Consider the following 12049-nt stretch of genomic DNA (forward strand, 5'->3'; position numbering starts at 1 on the left):
GATTTATCAGTAGCAGGAGGGGACGAGACTGCCCTTTCTGTATGCGAACATCTGCAGACATCAATATCCGACAGGAGGGCTCAGGTCAGCCCCCAGCTGTGCTTCTGTGCCATACTCCACTGAGCATGCAGGGAATACTTCAACATCCTGCTGCACTTTTCAAACATTCATTAGTCTAACAGAGTGGGAGAGAAAATATATGAAGAGAAGACGGACAGTTCCAGGCTTAATCATTAGTGTGATTAAGGAATGCGGTACATGAGAATTGCTGTTTTTTGCTTCTGCGCTGCGAGAACTTGTCACAGTGGGAATCCTTAATTCAGTGTCCTGTGTGAGATCATATTGAATGAGCAAGAGGATCATTTCAACTGCATTATTTATATTGAAAATACATGAGAACGTGAGGTAGTAGAAAAAATAGACATTCCATCAAATTATTTCAATACAAAAATGTAGTTGTGTTGAGTGAGGAATTGGAGCCTTGGCTTATCTTGGTTTTCCAAACCAGAAGTTCATAAGTTCCTTTTGATTAATTTTATACTGGATAATGGATATCATTTAACGTTAACATAAATATTATAAAATGGACATTATTATGGTATTATTACCATTTATACTGACTGAAAAACAGACTTGCCATGTTTCCTTTCAAACTGAAGCAGCAACTAAATGATTTTCATTTATAATTTAATTTAGTTTTGAGACATTTGATGGCATGAAAATAGGAAGTGAAGAAGTGTAAGAAGGCTAAGACATGTAAAAGTATAGTAAGGAATTCTACCTCTGTTTAGAACAGACCTGGGCAACTTACAGCCTGTGGGCCGGATCCGGCCCTCCACGTGGTTTAATGTGGCCCGCAGCTCATTTATCCTAAAAGCGTTTTTTTTTTCATTGGATATTTCAGTTATACTGCAGTGGGACCTATTGTGCCTTCACAAGCATTTAACATGCTCAGGGTTGCCAGATAAGAGACGCAACACCCCCCCAATTTGAGATTTACACTTGCGCAAATTGGAAATATTCTGCCTAGTGTTATACATATTTTGTGCAATATGGCAAACATGCGCTCTTTCTAGCTATTGCTTTATCCTTTGAACAAACTTAGAGATCTCTAGTGCAATATTCTGCTAAAGGAAAAGTGTTATACGGCCACTCTGTGTCCATTCTTGAGGCTGCTTGTGATGTCTGGTGCTACTAAGTTTGCAGGTAAACCTTCTTAGTGATAAAATTAAATATTAAAGTAGATCTCGGCATCATTGACACGTGAGCAAAAGCAAGCGAGAGACGAATATGTGTATATGTATGTATTTTTCATTTGTGCATTTTAGAAATGTTTAAGCCCCCTCGCACCTGTACGTTAATCTAACACTTGCAGTTATAATTTGTCATTGTCATGCAGCCTGTTCTATTAAGTTTGTGCTGAATGGAAAGTCAAACCATTGACAAGAACAGCATCACGTTTAAATGGGTAATGCTTTGAGAATAAAATAAGTAAATTCTCCCGCTCTGCGACAAACATTAAATTATAATTTGTTTTAATTAAAACAGACCCCTGATGTAGAGAGTGATACATTTTATAATAAATTAACAAGGAAGAAAAGATGATAAAATAAATAATTTATAATAAGCTCAGCCTTTATTCAGTTATTAATGCCTGATAGAAAAGTATCTACATTTGTAGAGTAATACAATACTTTAGGCATTGCAGAATAGTCCTATTAGTCACATATACACTTCATAAAATTGAGTACACAACTATTTCTGGGCTTAAAAGATACAAAAACCAATCAATGCGTAACGTATCTCAGAAGGAATACAATGTGGCCCCCAATGCACTACTTAAAGTCCGATATGGCCCCTTTACCAAAATAGCTGCCCACCCCTGGTTTAGAGTCTTTATAAGTTCCACCTTTGACAATTGAAAAAACATAAATACTTTGATTTCTTTTATTAAAAAGAACTGAATTTGTAATGGCGTCAAAATATTGTAATCATTTTAATGACAGCACTAATATTTTTCTCATGTCTCGTGGTTTAACAAAGCAAAATCAAAACCTTTCCAAGTTCCCCCCTTGAACATTAAGTACCCCCTAGAGTACACATGTATACCTGGTTGGGAATAACTGAGTTATAGCATATGTTCTAACATATTGAGCTGTTGCGCTTTTATGCGGGCAACGTAAGTTTAATATGTGGAATAATAAAACTTATTTCTCATTAAACCTCATCTGGTAAAGGATATATACACAAAAACCTTCATCTAGATAATGTATAGGCTATAAAAAGCATAATTTGGTTCATAGTTAAATAAACAGCAATTTAAGGAAGTCAAGTCTCTGCCATTTCAAAATAAGAGTCATCTGTGTGTTTTGGGCATGTTTATAGTTAAAAGTCCCACATCATGCAACAAGTATTTTTTCGATTATTATTGGGATTTTGCATGACCAATAAACTACACCTGTGATATAATTTATTTTTGACACTTGTAGCCTCGGTGTCTGTGCCCATCATAGTAAGAACATTTTTATAAATCACTGTATAAATCGATTTTAGAGACTATCAACCGATTAATCAGTTATTAGCCTTTTTCACCACCGTAGTTATCGATATCAGCAAATTCCACCATCGGCCGACCTCTAGTCAGAATAGAGTAGCTTTTCCAGTAATAAGCTAATTTTTTCAGCATGTAGCAGTGTAGCACGTCAAAACAACTTTGATGGTTTAATGTTATATTGTATTGTGTTCTCAGTTTTACAGTTGAGTGAGCAGAGGAAATATATATATATATATATATATATATATATATATATATATATATATATATATACATATATATATATATATAGTTATAGCCTAGTTTTATTTATTTAGATTTTTTATGTAGTATAACTTTATCTGTTGTCTCTTTATAAGTTTATTGCTACCACCACAAACCCAGATTAATTCATTAAAAAACATCAATGTTTTTGAGCCAGAGAAATGCTGGTCTGATTAAGTTATTATTATTAATAATGGTGGTTATATATTTTAAAAGATATTTTTGCTATTTTAAATTGGCTTCTCCAACACTGGACATCAGAGATTTTTAAATTGTTAACCACTACAACAAGAATTGCAGTTGACATGGTGTTGAATTTACATTAAATCATCAATATAAGCAATGACTGATGTTTGACCCGTAGGTCAGATGTTTCCCATGGCATCCAGTCGTTCACGGTTCTCCTTTATTCTGTATCACAGTTATCAACAGAATCCAATATATCCCTCATGTGAACTATAGAATAGGAAAAAGGGAAACAGTAGATATAAATAAATAAATCTCAAAGTCAAACACATTTCACGGGATCAACGTTTAGACTCGGTGCCGTGTTCTAAAGGTCCCAGACTCAAAAGCTCTCTTTCTTTACTTCAAAGATATACATTTGAATTTCTAATCTCAATCCTATCAGCAGTCCTGAGGCTAAGCGACTGCCAAGCACCTGAATACAGGAAAACTAGGACAGTATCTGGGCAGTGTAAAAGCCAATTTAATTAGGTTCATCATGACCTTAAGAGCCAAGAGTACAACAAAGAGGCTAATTGAGCATTTGTGACTCAGCCACAATGTTTATAAAACGGCGATTGGGTTGGTGAGTGTTTTGCTGTAAGGCTTCATAAATTTCTCAGACAACTCTCCCACGCCTTCTGCGAGATAAACAGATGTGTTGTGAAACAGGTATAGAGAGATCATCTCAAATGAGTTGCACAGTAGGATGTTCAGCACTGGAAAATACACCTGTTCAGGTGACATTTAGCACTACAAATGCCAAACGGAAATTACTTTTTGCTCTTCATAATTTCATGTATTATGCAAATGATCTTGATTTGATTTGTGAAGTGTTGAGAGGCAGTGTGTGTGTGTGTGTGTGTTCTGAGAATTTCACAAGCTGAGAACATTGAAAATGGATTTGGATAGGCCATGCTCGTTGACAAAAAAAAAAGGAAAATGAGGGTTGAGAAGTTTTAGAATATATACACCTAAATCATTGTCTTGTCCAGATCTACTAAATTATACAAAAAAACAACTTAACAATTGCACACAAATTCACACAAAACAATCACTTCTGTGATTGAACATGTTTTCAATTGCTGATTTTTTTTCTGGGGCGTAACGTAAAAATGTCATGCGGTGTAATCTCCCGGAGACATAAAAACAACAACAACAAAAGTCTCAATAAAAGCTGAAATCTTTGAAGAAGAAAACTATTGGCACGTGTACAGAGTGCAGAATAACATTTTATTAATATTTCTTTAAAGAAGCAGTGAAACAATTTAGTTTTCAAATATAATGCTTATTTGAAAAACCTTTTCTACCAAATAAAAGTCAGGATCTGTAACCAACATGTAGGTTGCCATTTTGTTGTCATGTGACAAAAAAACTAACAAACAAACAGACAGGACCAACCCTCGAGAATGTGTGTGAAGTTCTTTTTTAAAAAACAAATATATATATCTTTTTTTTTTTTTTTTTTTTAAACGCTATTGTCTTTCAAAAATTAAGGAAACCAACATGGACACAAAGATTACATTTCTACAAACTTGATTTCCATGAAAAGATTTCTTATTTTTATAATCTCGACAACCAGTGTGTGACACAAAGGGAAAGGCTCTTTGATTGGAAATACATCAACACAGGGAGAGAAAACATTGCACTTACCAAGCCATTTCATGGGGTTTTTAATACCCAAAAACCTAATTGGCATAAGAGATGCATATCTTAATCCATAGGTCAATAAAATACATCCATCCACCTATTGTTTCAACTCCTGCTCTGACTTTGAATATATTTATATTTGTTAACCCCTACTCTCAGTTTTTAAATGTATTAATCAGTTAAACAAATCAATGCGTTTCTGTATTTTCTTCATCAGGTAATCGGAGTGAATTATTTCATTGATTGACAGTACATGCCATTGTTACTCAGGTAAGGCTGTATACCTGTGGCGTTGCAACCCTTTAATCAATTCCTTCCTGCTCCCCATAGGGCAAGACGTATCACCGGGGTGCCTATGAATCCCAGCTACCAAAGAGTTGGATCCGTCTAAGCAACTTCAGCCAAGTGACAAACAAAGACATTTTGGGTGCTGGTGGGAGTGAAATTAGTGACTTTCTTTGTGAGGGAAAAAAACATTCTTGTTTGCATCGAGTTTAATGTCATAACACCAACAGTCAATGTTCTCTAATTATATCATTTGTTTTGACAAATCTATTTCTGTCGGTCTTGCTTTTCTTGAAATAAAAATGTGTTCTCTTAATTTTAAGAATTATACAGAAAAACACATCAGCATCTTCCAAACACCCATTATTGGCAACAGCATAAACTGTATAATACTTCCATAGCAATACTCGAGTGCCACACAGTGGTAAATACTGTAATGGCAACAAACCATTAAAAAAATATTATCCAAAAAAATAAAAATGTTATCATCATTTACTCGCCCTCATTTTGTTTGAAACCAATTTGAATGTCTTCCATGGAACACAAAAGACAGTATGTTAGATTCAGTCACCATTCACTTTTATAGCATATTTATTTCCATTCAATAAACGTGAATGATGACTATAGTCATTCTGCATAGCATCTTTTGTGTTTTATGAAATGTAATACGGGTTTGAAAGAAAATGAGGGTTGGCAAATTATTACCGAATTTTCATTTTTCATCTTTTCAATGTTCTTGGGGTCTGCATCTTTTAAAACCAGCAATGCAATTACAGTCGTTTTATATTACGTCATGTGAATGAATAACCAATATCAGTTCCCATTTTACGAAAGCCTGGAGTGTTTAGTATTTGTAAAGAAAAAGTATTTTTCAAACCACAATTACAAGTGGTGGTTAGAAACAATAGGGTCTCTTTTGTCTCTATAAAATGTTTAATGGAAAAACATATACTGGGTCAACCTAGGTTGTGTATGGTCAGAATCTGTTCTGCCAGTCTGATGTCCCAATAATGCCACCGTAGTGTTACACCCTTAACTAACTTCACTATGGAATGAGTCACGACTCTGTGCCCAGTGTACATCGGGTGTGGTCCAGATGGGTTTTGTACACACATTACAGGGCCCATCAGAGCTGCCTCATGGAAAAGGTTACTCGTTAACAGAGACTATGTCATAAGTTCGACCACTTCAAAGTAGAGCACCCTGAATGTTTATAGAAATGGGCACGTACTTATGGGATAATGGCACCCTCAAAACATTCTTAAAGGAATATTCCGGGTTCAATACAAGTTAAGCTCAATTGACAGCATTTGTGGCAGTATACTGATTAAAACAACAAAAAAATGTATCTTAATATATAAATATGGGTTACAATGAGGCACTTAAAATGGAAGTGAATGGGGGCTGATCCGTAAACATTAAAATACATTTTCAAAAGACATAAACAATAAGTTTTTAGTGTGATAAAATCATTTACTAAACTTTTCTGTGTAAAGCCAATTTTACACCTTTGTTACCATGACAACGTTCTGTAAAAAAAAAAATACTAAAAAGACAGTTACAGCTCATATTCAAGTTTTAACAGAATTAACTTAAGTGCTTTCATAAAATTATAAGCTTAACATTTCTGCCTTTAAACCCCTCCAAATATGTACCCCATGCCTTTCCATTGTAAGTGCCTTACTGTGACCTTGATTTTTGCTTTTCTAAGGGAGTCAAAACTATTTTTTTTGATAATCAACATTGTGCCACAGATGCTGCCTATTGAGCTTAAACTGTTTTGAACCCAGAATATTCCGTTAAGCCTGAATATTTTGTGGAAAAATAAATAATATCTTGGCAGGGTTTTTTTTGTTTTGTTTTTTTAAATGCTTCATCCAGAAATCTTGGAATACTCAAAATCATGCTTACATTTTGTCAACACAAATAGTATTTATTCAATGGTATATAAACCTATTACGTAAATATAATTTGCCATAAAATATTTACATGTCAAAGTTTACATAGTACAGTGATGGTAACTGTAGGTATAATGTCCGTAAATGCTAATCATTTCTCACCCTGACAGTATTGAGTAGTACACAGTGGGCAGGACAGGGCATGTAGTACTAAGATAGATGGTGAGTACGAATACTCTTTGTAAATAAAGCTTTAGATACAGTCACCACACACTCAACAACTTTTTCCACCATCTGAAAAAGAACCTGCAAATACTTTCCCATTCAGGAAAGGCACATAAAACCTTCACAACCTAAATGAGTAAGTGTCCCATTGCATGGCATTGAGAACGAAATTACATTCATAGGATACCATAAGACTGACATCACTTCCTGTCAACCTAGTAGCTGTTCCTTAAGGATTAGGAGAAGTGTATCCCAGCTGAGTTGAATGCATGAAGAAGCCTATCATAAATAAATGGATGCAGAAGAGACATTTAAACCAATGCCAAGTAATAAACATACATAAACACACATTTCAATGTATGTCTGACTAACTGAAAAAGTCAATACTTACACCATGAAATCATCTATATCCATGGAGCGGGCCCTCTTTTCATTAAACTTGGACACTTGGAGGACATTTTCAATTTTCTGAGCAATGATAAAATCCTGTGGTACTTCCTGTAATACAATTTGGAAAAGCACTTTAAAAAGATTACTCACTCAAAATAAGAATCATTTGTGTCATTCATGTAAGCAAACTCACTATGTTGTGCACTGAGCAGTGGATTCTATAGTTCTTCTCCAAAAGTTGCTCAACCGCAGAAGACCTACGTTGAAAAACCAAAACGTCAAATTAAGACAGGCTCTTTGAATCAATTCCTATTGACTGCTCAACAGGAACACCAATATAGGGATGTCTTACTTGAAGGCAGCACTGAGTGTTTTGTTTTTTCTAACAAAAGCAATTCTGACAAGGCCATCCCATTCCTATAAATTTGCAAAAACAATGTTACATGTTTGCAAAGCACTGACAGAAAGTTGCACGAAAGCACAACCAGTATATTCTGTAGATCAGTTAAGCAACACTGACCTGGAAGTTGACAGGTGGTGGTGGATTTTTTGGCTCTATCCTAACCACACTGGACTCAACTTTTGGAGGTGGTCTGAAATTGTTCTTTCCCACCTTCATAAACATAACATGGCTCAATATTTACAGATATGACAAAATGCATGCCATAGCATCTTCATGCTTTGCCCGTCCCCCAAAAATCCCCATAGAACACATGTTTCAGTGTTTACAATTATGAGAAAACAGTAACTGAACCAAAAGCAGTAAATCAACTGGCGTACTGACGAAATCTCCAAACCTTCATAAGATGGTCCACCCGAGCTAAAAGCTGTGTGTTGATGGAAAGCCTGCAGTATAGCTTGTCTCCTGGTTTAGCCACCAACCTCATGGCAAACTCTCTCTGGAACATTAGCACTGCACACCTACAGAGGAAATAATCAAAATCTTACACTGTTTTGAGTCAAGAAATCACTAACAATATACTACATGTAATGGATTGTAAATTATCTTGTGATCTTGGCCGCTTTCACTAAATAAGCGGTTCTCATTTTAACTTCCCATTTAGACATATGCTAAGATTATATTTATATCTATCGATATAGATAGGATTTATTCTGCTACTCAAGCCAAGTGTTAACAACTACAGAAGATAATGTAAATGATTCACAAAGGTAAAGATTTCTTTAAAAAGGTCTATAAAATTCTTACCTAAAAAATGGTCTGTGAAGTAACAACTTGAACACAAAAGGTGACGATATCTAAGGAAAAACAAAATCTTAATGTGAGTACCACAGAATCAGAACACAGATCTGCAGTGATCCAAGAGAAACAAAAGCATTGGTATAATATAGACTATCTCTAAACTAGTACCTGATAAGGCAAATTAGCCACGCAGACATCAAAAAAGGGCAGCTCTGTTTTAAGGACATCTCCTATGAGTATCTGAAGCTTGTTCTGCATCGGACTGTTCAAGAAAACAGTTTCATTTTCAATTATAATTTTTCAATTAAAGGAGGTACTGAGAATGCCGTTAGGTTTTGACAAACACATCTTTAAAAACACTTACGTGCACTGAACTCTTTTCTGAAGTTCCGCAACAAGCCTGGTGTCCAACTCACATGCAACTACCTTTGAATTATTGTAATAAAGTATTTTAAGTTTTGCTAAACATGGACATATAAATGAAACAATTATTTAAAACCAGCATTAATCATTCTATATAACATGACATTACTTTCTTGGCTTTCTCCAGAAGTTTGACAGTCATGTTACCAGTTCCAGGACCAACTTCCAGAACCACATCTGTTTGGCGTAGGGCTGCCTGTAAATACATGTTTAGATACATTAAGATAATTTAAATAGAAGGAACATGAAAGTTAATTTTATAGTATATTATTATTTATTACTAGCACCTCATCTTATATTTTATCAATATTACTATTATTTTTATTGTTACTACTATTGTTATATGTATTGACGCTTTGGCAAGATTATATTAATATAAGTTCATATACAAGTTCACCCAAAAATGACAATTTTCTCATTAAAATTCTCTCCTCATGCCATGCCAGATGTGTATCACTTTCTTTCTTCTGCAGAACACAAACGAAGATTTTTAGAAGAATCTCTCACCTCTGTTGGTCCTTACAATCCAAGCGAATGGTGACCAGGCCTTAGAAGCTCAAAAAAAAAAACATACACACAAAAAAACCACATAAGACTAATCCATAAGACTCCAGTGGTTAAAGTTGTTATCTAGCTATCTAGTATGTTAGCTAGCATTGCTCTTCTTCATGCATTTTAAGTATCGATGTTACAGTGGTGTTAAGACGCTGTACTGCCAACTTTCGACGTGGATCAGCATGATTGTCTGAGCTGCCCCGTCACTTTTGGAATATCATTTGCATATGGAAAATGTCACAGTTTAAGGTCATTTCTTAAGTTATTTAATACAACTATAATATAATTGCCTAAAAACAAACAAGCTTCTACTGTTAAGGATAGATTATTATTGTCTCTCATATCAATAATCTTTGGAGACTGTATGTTATTTCTGAAGACAGTTATTACCTTTATTAGAGAACTGCTTAGCATAAAATAAACCTAAATTATCTAGTGATACAAAATGTTTTGGTAAAAGAAAGATTTGTTTTTGATGATCAAATTTAGCATGTCCATGAATACAGTACTTGAAGAACTCATTTTATTTCCAAGTAACCAACATCATGGTTTGCACAAAATCCACAACAATCGCTGTACCAAGCAACTTTGCACTAAACAAATGAAGACGTAGTTGCCTTACCAAGATATCAATGTTTACTCTAGTTTTTTGCCTTTGCCGGTCTTTCAGTCTTCTTGCTTGAAGCAAAGTGCTTCAAAACTTTTTTGCTTCTTCAGCTGTACAGCTACTGGATCTCCCATCGTCTCTGCTGCTAAAGCACGATAAATAAGTATGTTCTGTGTTCTGTCACAATGACAAATTCCTTATGTGTACAAGCATACTTGCCAATAAAGCTCATTCTGATTATTTTTGCGTCACCAAACAATGTTCGAAGCATAACCAAGAGTATCTACACTAGCAGCAGCCAATGAGCGCAAGGATTCTCTTCTTCAACATTTAGTGAAACACTACGGGTCGTGTGATTTCAACATCGTGAAACACATTGAAAGGGGAGACCCGCACCATGTACAATAAAACACTTTTTATAGAAAACTATTATGAGTGCAGTCTTCATCTCATGTGAGTGTATTTGATCGAACTTCACAAAAACACAATTAATTTGTTAATATGTAAAACTTTTTAAATTTGCTCCAAACTACTGAATGCACCTTTAAATCTATATCTTCAGAAGCTATATGATAGGTGTGGGTGAGACAGATCAATATTTAAGTCTTGTTTACTATACATTCTCCTCCCTCCCAAGTAGGTGGTGATATGAACAAAGAATGTTAATCAGCAAAAACAAAAGATTGTGAAAGCAGAGATTTATAGTACAAATTAATTAAATATTGTCATACACATCTGGGATGGCATGAGGGTGAGTAAACGAAGAGAGGACGTTCTTTTTTGGGTGAATTATCTCTTTAAGCCATTGCGAGTACTTAGAAATTGAAATGACAGAAATGTGGCACACCAATATTACGCACCTTCTCTATGATGCCATTGACAACCAAAGGATTTTTCAAAATATGCTGACCAATACCAGTATTGAACATGATTCCTGAAACACATCAAGACACATTTATATTAACCATTTAACCGTGTTGCACACTGACAGACGTTAGATATGTATGTTCAATAATGAAAACAAACGTCTTTACTATTTTTTCATGGCAGGTGATTTCTTTTCTTAGACCAAATGAAATCCATGACAGTTTTAACTAGTGATCAACAACGACTGACTTGATTAGCTCCTCAGCTACCGTGCAATAGAAAAACCTACCTTGACTCTTCACCTCCTGGTGCTGTCGAGATTTTTTCTCGGCTTTAACTTTCGGCATCTTGATTACTGATATTTGAGTATCTAATGAGCTAATGTAAATAAAACAGCAACTGTATCCTAAACACGTGTGCGAATTAAAGGAGGTTGGGGTTTCTTTCTTCTTCTTCTTGTTTAACAGCGGATCGCTGACACATAAGTTCTTTACCGCCACCTATCACCCAAACGGACCATTGACATTCAACATACAATCTCCTGATTTACCTTACTCCACCAACCTACCAGACAACCACCCTTAATTATTATACCCGCATAGCGGGCGCTGCGTGTTCAGCTCCTCCGTTCCCACACTCAGCCCCCATGGAGGGGTACAATAAATGAGAAAAAACATTATAATAATAATTTAACCAACATACTTATATAAGTCTCTGCAAACCTGTACTTCCCAAATATTGTAACAATAATTTAATTGTAAACTGCTCACCCTTATATACTAGTTCATCCTTCACTCATTCCTTTCAACAGTATATTTCCTACGGTGCATAATAACATGTTCAACTGTTTCATTAACACCACATACCTCACATACCCGTTTGATGTTTGTCTACTAAGTGATTGC

The 12049-nt window shown here is 35.1% G+C and overlaps 1 protein-coding gene across 2 annotated transcripts; it reads right to left on the reverse strand.

Moving 5' to 3' along the window:
* Positions 1-4267: 4267 nt before the first annotated feature.
* Positions 4268-11585, reverse strand: LOC127620938 (probable dimethyladenosine transferase). 2 transcript variants are annotated; one of them, XM_052094300.1, is made up of 12 exons: positions 11434-11585; positions 11138-11211; positions 9225-9311; positions 9057-9118; positions 8861-8954; positions 8699-8748; positions 8289-8412; positions 8012-8104; positions 7844-7908; positions 7685-7748; positions 7493-7599; positions 4268-7380 (listed from the first exon to the last, which is right to left on the reverse strand). In XM_052094300.1, exons 1-12 carry the CDS (start codon positions 11489-11491, stop codon positions 7338-7340), a joined length of 921 nt encoding a protein of 306 aa, XP_051950260.1. In that variant the 5' UTR covers positions 11492-11585; the 3' UTR covers positions 4268-7337. The 2 variants fall into 2 exon arrangements, with proteins under 2 accessions (XP_051950260.1, XP_051950261.1); XM_052094301.1 differs by lacking the exons at positions 11138-11211; positions 11434-11585 and adding an exon at positions 9623-11115.
* Between the last annotated feature and the right edge of the window lie 464 nt (positions 11586-12049).

Source organism: Xyrauchen texanus, chromosome 27 (assembly GCF_025860055.1).
Source record: "Xyrauchen texanus isolate HMW12.3.18 chromosome 27, RBS_HiC_50CHRs, whole genome shotgun sequence".
NCBI classification, from domain to species: Eukaryota; Metazoa; Chordata; class Actinopteri; order Cypriniformes; family Catostomidae; genus Xyrauchen; species Xyrauchen texanus.